The sequence below is a fragment of the Podarcis liolepis genome (genome assembly GCF_965112155.1).
Source record: "Podarcis liolepis genome assembly, chromosome: 12".
NCBI lineage: Eukaryota > Metazoa > Chordata > Lepidosauria > Squamata > Lacertidae > Podarcis > Podarcis liolepis.
Window position 1 is genome coordinate 43,718,267 of NC_139563.1, and position 13,073 is coordinate 43,731,339.

Genomic DNA, 13,073 nt, shown 5'->3' on the forward strand with positions numbered 1-13,073 from the left:
ACCTCTGTAGTTGCGGCTCTGATTTCACTTAAGTATCTTCTAAACATGACCATGGATAGTCAGATGCATGACTTACGTTGCTTTGTGACCAAGGCACAGAATAGCTGCGGTTTGCTGAAAAAAACTTTTTTTACAACTAAAGGACTATAATCAACGATTCAGCTGCTAAAAGGTAGCCCTCTGTAGGTTTGCACAAATGTCTAAATGACTTTATAGATAAGGACCAGCACCTCAGATTGAGGAAAAAAATAAAATGAAGAAGCAACCCAGTCAGCTTGTAAAAGGATCAGAGTCAACATACTCAAGGTTTGTCCTCACTTCCCTTTTCTCTGCTCTTTTCAGGCAAAGTCATGAAAACCCACTCTTTAAAGCTCACTTGGAACAAACAGCAATCTGCAGCAAATCCAAATGCACGTTTGTTACGATTGAGCACTAAAGTGCAGGTTTTTGTGGGAAAGCTCCAGGTAAAAAATAAAACAAACAATCAGACTCGGAGCTTTTAAGCGTCAACCTGTGCCTGGAAAGAGTGTGCAAAATGTAATTGTGGATTCAAAAGTTTGGTGGTGGCGTTGTGGACTAATTGAAGTTTTTTGGGTGCTGTTCAAGGACAGCCTGATGTAGATCATGTCATGATAGTCCAGTCTGGAGGTTATTAAAGCAAGAATGACTGTGACCAGGTTAGCGTATTGCAGAAAAGGGTGCAGCTGGCATTCCAGCAGCTTATATTTCTGCTGCCTCTGGCCTGGCTCCTCCGCCTGAACATGTCATTGAGTGCCAGTTGAGCTGCTCCACGCTTTCTGGAATCTCCTTCTGGGCTATTGAGCTGCCAACCTGCCTCCCAGGTTGCCCTCCTGGCTACCAGCCCTGACAGTAACTGAATAGTATCCACTCCAAATAGAGGCTTGGAGTCTGTCTGTCTCTCTGATTCAGGACATCCTTGCACACCTCTGAGGATATTGGGGTGTGTAGAGTCATATCTGCTCAATATTCCTTGCTTATTTCAGTTGTAAATGTGCAGCTTCATATATGAATTCCTCTATGTGTGAAGGGAAGGGTATGTGTGGGCCTCCCTACACAAGCCATGCGCCTTGGCATGAACATGCAGCTTTGTGTGGGAGCCAGTGTGTGAATAAGCTAGGAGCCATTTCTCTTTCCATCAGTAGCAGCTGTCAAAATAGGGGTTAACAGACTGGCTTAGAATTAAAAGAGCATAAAAAACGAGACAACCAGACTCTGCACTGGCTTATGATAGTTCTGGTTGAATTAGGTCAATATTTTGTGCTCAATAAAAAAACAAACTAACAAACCGCAGATCTGATATTATGTTCGAAAGACACAGTCCACTGCTGGCTCCCTTGCAACCAAAAATGAGAAGAAAATCCAATCATTATTGGCAGATAATATGTGTGATGGAGGGTTCTGCGACAAATACAGTAAACAAACCAGCCGGTGCACAGCTTTCAGCAATATCTGCTTTTGGAATTGGGAGTACCATTTGTAAACACATTTACTAAGCATCAGTCTCCGTTAGTTCATTTAGGAGAATTTGCCTGTGTGTGTAAACTATGCAAGCTGAACATTAGTTCCAATATATTAAATATTATACTATAGGAACCATGGCACTCTTTGTTGCAAAAAAGTTTGTTTTAGTTTATTTTCTGTTTATAGTTGGTATCCTTGAAATTGCTGGTTCATGGACATACATTAACCACTTATTTAAACAAGTGGTATTTTCCTTTAAAATAACTGTTAAATCAATTATTTGTTTCCTGTCAGCAGCAGGTGGCTTCTTTTTGTTGTTGGGCGGAGGGAAATACTTTTTTGTATCAATATCAGTGCATGCCAAATAACAACAAATCTAAACTATACTTTGTAATATGCAAGTGCAAGAGTTAGAAGAGTGTTTTCTGTATGGAGTTATTGGGAGATTCATTGGGTGGTTACATTTAGCCTAAATATACTCTGATGTACGTTTAGCAAAATGTAATGTCATGTGAATTATGGTGCTGGAGGAGACTCTTGAGAGTCCCATGGACTTCAAGAAGATCAAACCTCTCCATTCTGAAGGAAACCAGCCCTGAGTGCTCACTGGAAGGACAGATCCTGAAGCTGAGGCTCCAATACTTTGGCCACCTCATGAGAAGAGAAGACTCCCTGGAAAAGACCCTGATGTTGGGAAAGATTGAGGGCACAAGGAGAAGGGAACGACAGAGGACGAGATGGTTGGACTGTGTTCTCGAAGCTACAAACATGAGTCTGACCAAACTGCGGGAGGCAGCGGAAGACAGGAGTGCCTGGTGTGCTCTGGTCCATGGGGCCACGAAGAGTCGGACATGACTAAATGACTAAACAACAGCATTAATGAATGGATCTGTTGGAATAAAATATCTGATTTCCTGAACTAAATCACTGAGTTGGATCTGGGCAAAGTTCCTACTGAAATCAAGGAGACCTAAGTTAGCCACGATTACACATTGATTTCAACTAAGTGAAACTATATGTAGATCCAACTAACTTTGGCCACCTCATGAGAAGAGAAGACTCCCTGGAAAAGACCCTGATGTTGGGAAAGATGGAGGGCACAAGGAGAAGGGGACGACAGAGGACGAGATGGTTGGACGGTGTTCTCGAAGCTACAAACATGAGTCTGACCAAACTGCGGGAGGCAGTGGAAGACAGGAGTGCCTGGCGTGCTCTGGACCATGAGGTCATGAAGAGTTGGACACGACTAAACAACAAATGTCATGTGAGAAAGATTCTGCATGTTTGGTTTCACACAGACAATGCAACAAATGAGTTCTAGAGTTGCGACCCCTTGACATAAAATTTCTGATGTTTTGGTAAGGCATGGGTCAGAGCCTGCTGGGTGAAGCCTTGCAGACTATAGAAAACACTCCATTTATCCAAGGCAGGGTTGGGGAACTTGAGGTACTCCAGATGTCTTGGACTCTAACTCCCATCGGTCTCAGGGATGATGGGAGTTGTAGTCCAGCAGTACCTGCAGGGACAGAGGTTGCCCACTCATCCAAAGCATGCAACTGTTGCAGAAGCTTATCAGTAGTTGTATGTCAGCAAGCAATAGCTAAGGCATGTTCTAGGGGACTCCCATGGAGCACAACGTAATCCAGATGGAAACTCTACCACAATAAGAAAATATGAAACACAGGGTGTTCTAAAGCGTATCCCCAATTACTTGAAATGCTCTGGCTGCCTGTCACCACCTTGTACCTTTCTGGTCCTCCTTTGACCTCTTTTCCTTGCCATGCTCTTACTCACTGAAGCCAGCACTACGGCCGCGGCCGCTCCTTCTTGCCTCTGCCTCCAATTCTTAACAACAGCCGAGAGGTGGTATGTGGCAGCTGTTCTAGGTTCCGTAGCCTGTGTGTGGGAAAAAAGAACTTAGAGCACTGAGTCTCTTCCCTTTGCAGCAGTATCCACAAAAGGGAAATTTCCCCAGCTTGTTTGCCTACCAGATTTTAAAGCCATGATAGCCAACCCAAGGTCCTATTTCATGCGACCTTATCGTAACCCTCCAACATTTCTCCAGTGGAAATAGGGACACCCCATTCCATAATGATAATTTTACTATTTATACCCTGCACATCTTACTGGGTTGCCCCAGCCACTCTGGGCAGCTTCCAACGTATATAAAAACATAATAAAACATTAACCTTTTTAAAAAAAACAAAACAAAAAACCTTCCTTATACAGGATTGCCTTCAGACACTTCGGGGCTCGGATAACTCCATACCCTCCAACATTTCTCCAATGAAAATAGGGACATCTTAAGGAAAAGTTGGGACATTCTGGGATCAAATAAGAAACTGGGATGGCTTCTCTAGATTAGGGATGTCCCTGGAAAATAGCGGGGACACTTGGAGGCTCTGCTGCACATTCTAAAGCTGTTCTTAGGATCTCTTCCTATGAATTCTTCTTTCCCACAATAGGGGTGGTTTCTGTGATAATCTCCCATTAGCAGAAGCATGTCATATGATGAGACCTTAAGAGAGCAATGAGCTTCTTAATGTATTTTTAAGGGGTGACTGGTATGTTTTGATTCTGAACGTGTTGCTAATATGCTGGAAATGGACGTTTCCAAGGACTATCTCAAATGAAGTGGATAACACTTTGTTCAACATTTCACATTATCCTCCAACACACAATCTAGCCGGATGTTTGAGTCTCTGCGCCCCCTCCTCTTTTATTTCAAAGTGTCTCGGCTTCAGCCATGTGGAGAATTTCAGCTCGAATCAGTTTTGATTGCTCCCAGAAGAGTTCCTTGGCACAACTCTGGAGGCTTGACTCAGATCTTCCTCACTGGCAGCAGTGACAGAATTTCTGGCCACGTCCCCTACGCAAATGTTCCTAACTGTTTCTCAAGCTCGGCTCTCACAGCAAGGTGCTTGGTGCCAAGTGCTTAAAATGCTCTCACGCTGCAGTTAGTGTAAATATTGTTTTTAACATACCATTAATTTGCTGGACTGCGTTTCCAGCCAGCCAGCCAGCCGTAATCTGGCATGAGATTTGTGCACACCTGTCTTCACATATACACATTCTCATTCATTCTCTCTCTCTCTCTTGCACGCACACACTAGGGCTGCGCACACACTGTTCTGTTATAGCACATTCAAAGCACGTTCTTTTCCTCAAAGAATTACAGGCGCCAAAGTGTACCCCTCACAGTTTTTTCCCCTCAGAGAATTATGGGTGCCGTAGTTTGCCCCTCATAGAGTTACAATGCCCGGCAACCTTTAACAAACTAATAATAATAACAATTTTTTTTTTATACCCCGTCCATCTGGCTGGGTTTCCCCAGCCACTCTGGCTGGCTCCCAACAGAATATTAAAAATACAATAAAACCTCAAACATTAAAAACTTCCTGCCTTCAGTTGTCTTCTAAAAGTCAGATAGTTGTTTACAGTGGTACCTCGGGTTAAGTACTTAATTCGTTCCAGAGGTCCGTTCTTAACCTGAAACTGTTCTTAACCTGAAGCACCACTTTAGCTAATGGGGCCTCCTGCTGGCGCCGCGCTGCCGGAGCACAATTTCTGTTCTCATCCTGAAGCAAAGTTCTTAACCTGAAGCACTATTTCTGGGTTAGCGGAGTCTGTAACCTGAAGCGTATGTAACCTGAGGTACCACTGTATTCCCTTGACATATGATGGGAGGGCGTTCTACTGGACAGGCGCCACTACCGAAAAGGCCCTCTGTCTGGTTCCCTGTAACCTCACTTCTCGCAGGGAGGGAACCACCAGAAGGCCCTCGGAGGAGGACCTCAGTGTCCGGGGCAGAATGATGGGGTTGGAGACACTCCTACAGTGCCCATAATTCTTTGAGGGGAAAATATGCATTCAGTGTGCATTCCAAATGTGCCAACCGCCCCAAAAGAGGTTTGCAACCCCTGAGATATACAGTAGTTATAAATAATACAGTTAAACTTAACTTGTGTACTCGTTTGTCTTCTTGGTTAGCAGAAAGAACAATAATATTCTGCTTCAGGATCCTTCCCGTTTGACTGTTTCTGTAGGTAAAATCAGTCATGTTGTAAAGCACAGAGTTCCCTGGGGGCATGGCTTCTGCATTTGTGGCACAGCTAGCTAAGTTCTGAACTGGGTGACATTTTAGAGCAGCTAGTCATAGGAAACAGGCTTATTAGCACATGGTGCATGCAGAGGTGCTTTTGGGTAATGACATTAAGAGACCCTTTATGCCAATGGGTTGGTTCTCTGAGATCCAGCGCTGTGGGTCTTCTGGCGGTTCCCTCCTTGCGAGAAGCGAAGTTACAGGGAACCAGGCAGAGGGGCTTTTCGGTAGTGGCCCCCGCCCTGTGGAACGCCCTCCCGTCAGATGTCAAGGAAATAAACAACTATCTGAAGACATCTGAAGGCAGCCCTGTTTAGGGAAGGTTTTAATAACTGATGTATTAATGTATTTTTAACCTTCTGTTGGAAGCCACCCAGAGTGGTTGGGGAGACTCAGCCGGATGGGTGGGGTAGAAACAATAAATTATTGTTGTTGTTGTTCTCTTGCATCCTTAGCACACTGGTGGATGGCTGTCCTTAGAATGTTGGCTGTGTTTAGGAACAAGGAAACAAGTCTTGATTTTTCACTCTTTCGGGAGGATTGTTTATTTCGTGATGCTTTTCTCCTCATTTGCTTTTGAGTATGAACAAAGGAGGCGGGCGGGAGACAGAGCTTCCTTGTTTTCTGGGTACATTTGGCTTACTGCTTGGCGGCCATATTGGCACCGAAGTTGCAATTCCACTGCAACCACCAGGTGTCTTGGAGCAGCGTGTAATGCCAGAAAAAAGCTTCCTACTAGCACTGAATCACTACATTTGCCTGGTTCATCCATAAAGTGTTATAAGGAGTTAAGAAGGTTTTGTATTTGACTTAAACACTGTAGTAATCTAGTCATCAGATGGCCACCTATACTTTGTTTTTCTCCTTCAAATGTGCCAAATGTAACAGATGGATTATGTTTATAAACCCAAAATGTATGAGGAGGAAACTTCAGTCGTACTTCAAACGTTGCTGGAAATGTTGGTGGGTGTTTAAGACATGAAGGTTGCAAGTTTCTTGATAATATGATCAAATATTTCTGCCTTGAATCACTTTGAGGTTCTTATGAAGGATCAGTGATAAATAAATGGTCTAAATAAATGGCAAAGAGAACAAGATGCTAGATAGAAAGGATCTAGCCGTCTGTTATTATGTACACCAATAGTTCTGAAATGATGGAGATTGGAGTAATTCCTGTTTGGGTCATAATTCCTCCACCAAAATAGTGGAATACAATACTATTGCCCTATGCTGACCTAGGGAACAAGAGCAATTGAGGGATTCTCCCACATGAAAGGTCACAGTTCCTTAGACAGAGTCTGTTACTTTCCTGTCCAACCCATCTTTCTGATGGTACTTTTCCTCCCCAGCAGAACAGTTCCAGAGGAGAAGCCAGGCAGGCAGACTCACAGAGATGTGTCACATCTGTTATAGAAGATAACTATTAAAGCCAGTTGCTTATGCTGTTCGCCTCCGGTTGAGTCAAGCAACATTTTTTGTCCACGGTGCCCTTCTTATTTTTTTGTGGGCCCAAAGGCTAGTCCATAAAACATATCATCTTAGTTCAAAGGTGGGCAGTTTATAGCTTACAGCCCAAATACTGATCACAAGCTTGCAGTGTTCTTACAACAATGGCACCATAATTCAACATCCTGCTATCGAAAAGAAGGCAAGCCTTAGCTTTTTGCACCACCATCGAGAGATTTCGATTCATCAGAAAATGCATGTTTCCTGAGGACTGTTTCCTATTTGATCTAAACAAGGAGGCTTTATGTGACTTTATAATTGCTTTTGTCTGCTCCTCTCTCCTTTGGATTGGAGGGTTTGTTTTTTTAGTTGTGACAACTGATAAATAATGTTTGCAGGAATATTTGTGAACACATACACTGTATAGAGTTATTGTGGAGTTGCTCTTGTGGAATATATACCTGGTGTATGTATACTTGTGAGAATCATCCTCATTTATGCACTGGAGTTATCTTCTCTCCTCCCCCCCCCCCCAGTTTATCTTGTTTAGCAGGTCCTCTGCTGAACTGCCACATGCTTTTATTTTGCCTTTCTGAAAAGTCTTTAAAAGCAGTTTCAGGAAGTACCCTCTGGTACATGTACGATCTTATTATCTATCTTCTATCTATCTATCTATCTATTTATCATCTTCTATCTATATCAGGGGTCAGCAACCTTTTTCAGCCGTGGGCCGGGCCACTGTCCCTCAGACCATGTGGTGGGCCGGACTATATTTTGAAAAATAAAATAAAAAATGAAGAAATTCCTATGCCCCACAAAAACCCAGAGATGCATTTTAAAGAAAAGCACGCATTCTACTCATGTAAAAACATGCTGATTCCCGGACCATCCACGGGCCAGATTGAGAAGGCGATTGGGCCGCATCTGACCCATGGGCCTTAGGTTGCCTACCCCTGATCTATCTATCTATCATCTATCTATCTATCTATCTATCTATCTATCTATCTATCTATCCAAGCCCGCCCCCCAAAAAAATCCTGGTTACGCCCATGTATCTATCTTCTTATAGTAGTTTAGCTTCCCCTCTTCCCTCTTATGTGCCAAGTACCAAAAGCACCACTTGTGAAACAGGACAGAAGGAGCGGCTGAAAGTGAAGCACATAGCACCATAGTGTTGTAGCTCATGGTTCACAGCCCAGCCCAAAGTTAACCCTTACAACCCTTTGATTTTGCAGTGCTTGGAGCTCTTGTGTCCAATGGTGGCCATGTTTCTTTCTCATTGGGAGAGCTAGAATCCACCAGCAAATAATGTTGATGTGACTTGACTGCTTTGCGCTGCCCCCACCCCTCAAAAAACAGTTGTGCTTATTGCTTTTGTGACTCTCGAGGCGTAGCTATAGCTAAAGACTGTTCTTCTGATAGTGCTGAATCTAATAACTCTGTTTTATTTGTGTTTGGGTTTCTTTTCTTTCTTTAGCAACAAGAGCAAGACCCCACAAATCTTTACATCTCAAACTTGCCCATTTCCATGGATGAACAGGAGCTGGAGAATATGCTGAAACCCTTTGGACATGTCATTTCCACCAGAATATTAAGAGATGCTAATGGCGTCAGTAGAGGAGTCGGCTTCGCCAGGTGAAAACCTTGTTCTTCCTGACTTGTGTGCAGGAGTTCTTTCTCTTCTTATTATGTGCTCTGGACTTTTTGCAAGTGCTGTCTTTGCTCTGAGATCTTGTGGCTATAGAATACAGAGGAGGAGGAGGAGAGCTTTATCAGATTGTGTGGCTTTGCTTGAAAACACCGTTTATTTTATTTAGCAAAATGACAGTAAAATAATCAGGGATAATTAGATAGCAGTTCAATTTCAACACTAATAAGAATAAATGTCATTCTGTCCAAGCTCCTGTATATGATTATGCTTGATATTTCTTAATTTAACGACAGGAAAATCAGAAAGCGGGAGTGTAATCTGAAATAGATGGGGTCTGTAGCCTCCCTGTAAGGCACTTGGAAGATAGTGCTATGACTTACAGCAATATCATGAAGTTGAATGTCTGTGTTGCTACATCTGCAAACAAAGGGAAGTTATCCAGTCCCAGCTAATTTCTTTCCCAGAAACAAAAACTGCTTATAAATATTCTGCAGGAATATACAAGTATACTCTAGAGTTATGCTCCATCAAGGAACATTAGCATATTCTCCACCTTGGCTTATGTCACCAAATAATTTGACAGGCATCTAGAAGACTTGCCTGAAGAGTTTAATAGGAGATGAAGTTGCTAATACTAATGTTCAATTTTCATTTCTTGAGCCAAGATGCTGGAAATTGATAGCACTTTTACCTCTTTTTGCTTCTCTTTTGTGGATTGCAATAATTGATAACCAACAGCAGAAGGTGTTCTTACTATCTGAGAATTGCCAGAGAAACTAGGCACCGTAGGTTGTTTTCAGCTAAGTAATACTCAGAGTAAGGTAAAGGTAAAGGGACCCCTGACCAATACTCAGAGTAGACCTACTGAAATTAATGAGCCTAAGTTAGTCATGTCGATTAACTTCAGTGACTCTACTCTGAATAGGACCAGCACTGAATTTTACCTTTTATGTCTATAGTTAAGTTGAACTGTAGACTGGTGAGAATGAACATTTGATTAAAAAATGGCTCTTCTCTCCGTTTTTGTGCTTTACTATGTACACACTAACATACTGGATCCTGGAACGAAGTTTTAGCATCATGCACAAAAGAACAACCTTATGCTAAAATTCTAAACATGTTTATACTAGGAGTTATCATTTTGTCCCAGCAAATACATTAATAATTTTGCTTTTTTTTTTTTTTTTTGGAGTGTTCAGGGTCAACATCAAAGCTCATAAGAACCTGTCTTTTAAAAAAAGGTGCTTTGTGGGGGCAAGACAAACCCATACGATCGCACGTTGGGTTTTGGAATATCTGGGCTGTGCAATCTGTATTGGCCTGTTTTTGATCTACCGTGAAGGCAGGACTTGGGTCCCCAGATGTTGTTAGACTACAACTTCCATCATCCCTGAGCTCTGGCCTTGCTAGCTAGGGGTGATGGGAGTTGTAGTTCAACAACATCTGTGGACCCACAAGTTGAGAAAGGCTGGGTTAGGTAGATGGACGGGATGCAGTTAATGAATCTATTTGATCCCCCAAGAAAACCCTTGGCAGATGTGCTCATCTATATAATGTGTGATCTATGGCTGTTATACAGCACAGGCAGACTGGCCAAAAGTGTCTTGTAGGAAAAAAAGCACATCTGTTTTCACTAAAGATGCAAGTTTCTCAAAATGTTTGAATATAGTCTAGACACCACTTTTTTTTAAAAAAAAAGAAGTGATGATACTTTCATTTTACGTCATCACTTTTGTTCGCTGTCTTAAGATGCAGAAAAGAAAATCTGTTAATCAGAAGGCAGAAATGAAAAGCAAAAGAACTGTTGTCATTCACAAAAATGATTTGCGTGAAATTTGTTTTTGCTGTTAGCAAAATCTTGCTGCTTTAAAGAACCCCTCGTGGCAAGGGACTTCCGATGAGCAAGTAAAACCGTAGCACCTATTTCATGCATATCTGTGTGATGCAACATATCTTAGTCCATCATGAGCAAGGCAGGTTTCCCTTGTGCTAATAAGGTGTCATAAGTTAATAGGCATTGTGATTTCACCTTTTGTCCTTGATGCAAAAGAATCTTGCTCGAAGAAGATGTTAAAATAACAGGGTCTGCATTCAAATGGCAAAACAGACTGAAGGATGAGGCTCTGTTGCCTCCTCCCAGTGAATTCATTAACTTGCCTTATTATACATTTGCTAAGGGGAGATGCATATCTGGAACATTAACTTGCGCTTGAAAGCTTGAGGTTTTTTTTCCACAGGAATGAATTTAACAGGGACTGGGGAGGGGAGGAGATGACAAGGTGGAATATACACTTTCAGAAGCACCAAGTAGCACAAACTGTGTTTCCATGAAGTATAAATGCAGCCAACGCTGGGGGTTATTCTGGGATGTGTGCCTTGCCTGCTGTGTGGTTGAAATGCTCTTTGTGTACATGGAAAAATTCAAGGGCTGCCCAAGATATTTTGCTGCTTGAGATGACCTCTGTGGCCAGGAGTGTTTTTTACCAGCTGCAACAATTACAGGACCACAATAGCCTGACCTCAGTGGTCCATGCATTGACAGCCTCAAGCCTTGATTACTGTAACATGCTTTTTGTGGGGCTGCCCTTGTATTTGGTCCAGAAGCTTCAACGTGTGCAGCATGCAGTGATTGGACGACACACACAAGCAGATTACTGCTGAGAAAGCTCACAGGTTGGCAGTTTGCTACCTGTCCAGGTTCAAGGTACTTATGTTAATTCACAAAGACCTAAGTAGCTTAGATCCAAAGTGCCTTAGGTAAAGGTAAAGGGACCCTGACCATTATGTCCAGTCGTGCCCGACTCTGGGGTTGCAGCGCTCATCTCGCTTTATTGGCCGAGGGAGCCGGCGTACAGCTTCCGGGTCATGTGGCCAGCATGACTAAGCCGCTTCTGGCGAACCAGAGCAGTGCACGGAAACGCCATTTACCTTCCCTATTTATCTACTTGCACTTTGATGTGCTTTCGAACTGCTAGGTTGGCAGGATCAGGGACTGAGCAACGGGAGCTCACCCCATCACGGGGATTCGAACCGCCAACCGTCTGATCAGCAAGTCCTAGGCTCTGTGGTTTAACCCACAGCGCCACCCTTAAGGACCCTCTGATTCCTTATGTCTCACCTCTGTCACTAAGGTCCTCCGATGGGTCACTTCTGCTGGTTCCCCATGCCCATGAGATTTGGTTGGCTTTTACCAGGCACTGCATCCTTGGTGTGTCAGGCCCTGCCCTGCCAGACTCCCTGCCAGCAGATTTTGGGCAGGAACAACCCCTCCCATCTGTTCCATGTATTTTGAAAACTGTATTGTTTAGAAGGGCTTTTGCAAGATTATTTTTCTCTTTTTGTCCAAAGCATTTTATCGATGCTTTGTTGATGCTTGTAATGTTGCTTTTACGGATGTTCTTTTCCTGATTTCATTCTAATATATTAAATACCACATTGATACATTTTTATGGAAGTGCCGATTGTAAATACATAAAGTTCACAAAGACAAAACATTGCAGAAGCAGGAGATTGAGGGCAGGGGATAGTTCTGCTACCTATTGCTCAGAGCTACTTCACAGCTTATGCAGAATAAAATTATGGCACGTCTGAGAACAAAGCTGCACATTATACTAAATCCATAGTGTGCAGCTAGGTGTGTTTTTTCTTTAATTACAAGCGGTGTTGGAGAGGGAGGGAGAGTAAGACTGCAACAGGGTTTGTAACATGTATGGAGCTGAGAGTCATATTCCTTCTTTTCCCAACCACAATCTGAATGAAAATCACCCTCCATGTGGCTATAAGGCTTTGAACGAAGTTTCTATTGGCACCAGCACACAAATCTAAGAAAGATGTATTGATTTATCCTCATTATTGATTTATGGATCACCTTCTAAACAACTGTCTCAAGCAGTATATGCTGAAGATGATTAAAAACAGTTAAAAACACAGTGCGCCGAGGACTTTGCAAAACCTATTTGTTTGTTCCAATAAATACTTCCTCCTTCCAGCTCACTGACCTCAGAAATACCCACATAATGGTTTTCACTTGCATACAGAATCATTATTGGGTATACGCAGACTTTTTTTTAAAGCTGCTATGTGGAAACACAAAACACGTGTGTTTTGGCTTTAAAGCCACACCATCTTCCTCCCTGCACTGGGAAGCAAGATCTCTAAGCAGTGCAAATCCCATTGAAAGATGAGAGTGCATCTTATGATCTGAAATTGTATTATAGGTGTGTCATCATGTCCTCCACTGGGAAACATATCCCTAAGCAGTAGAATCTCCATTACAGGACATGGATTCGAGTTTTATCACTAGTGTAGAAAGAGCTGTTGTTCTTGATAAATGACAGTTACGGACAACTAACTTTCATTTTCTGAAGCTGTTTCTTAATGATGGAAGTTTGC

General features: G+C 42.7%; 1 protein-coding gene and 1 long non-coding RNA gene across 10 annotated transcripts in view; one reads left to right on the top strand and one right to left on the bottom strand.

The window, feature by feature from the left end:
• RBMS3 (RNA binding motif single stranded interacting protein 3) overlaps positions 1-13,073 on the top strand; it is a gene marked incomplete at its 3' end in the record, with an annotated part of 736,799 nt that overhangs the window by 575,742 nt on the left and 147,984 nt on the right. For all 9 annotated transcript variants that reach the window (XM_083468279.1, XM_083468278.1, XM_083468277.1 and 6 more), the window contains one exon: positions 8,508-8,665. In XM_083468279.1, the coding sequence (XP_083324405.1) occupies positions 8,508-8,665 (158 nt within the window). The remainder of the gene's footprint in view (positions 1-8,507; positions 8,666-13,073) is intronic.
• Positions 1-13,073, bottom strand: part of LOC310690078 — a 452,048-nt gene that overhangs the window by 162,852 nt on the left and 276,123 nt on the right. The gene's annotated exons all lie outside the window — the stretch shown is intronic.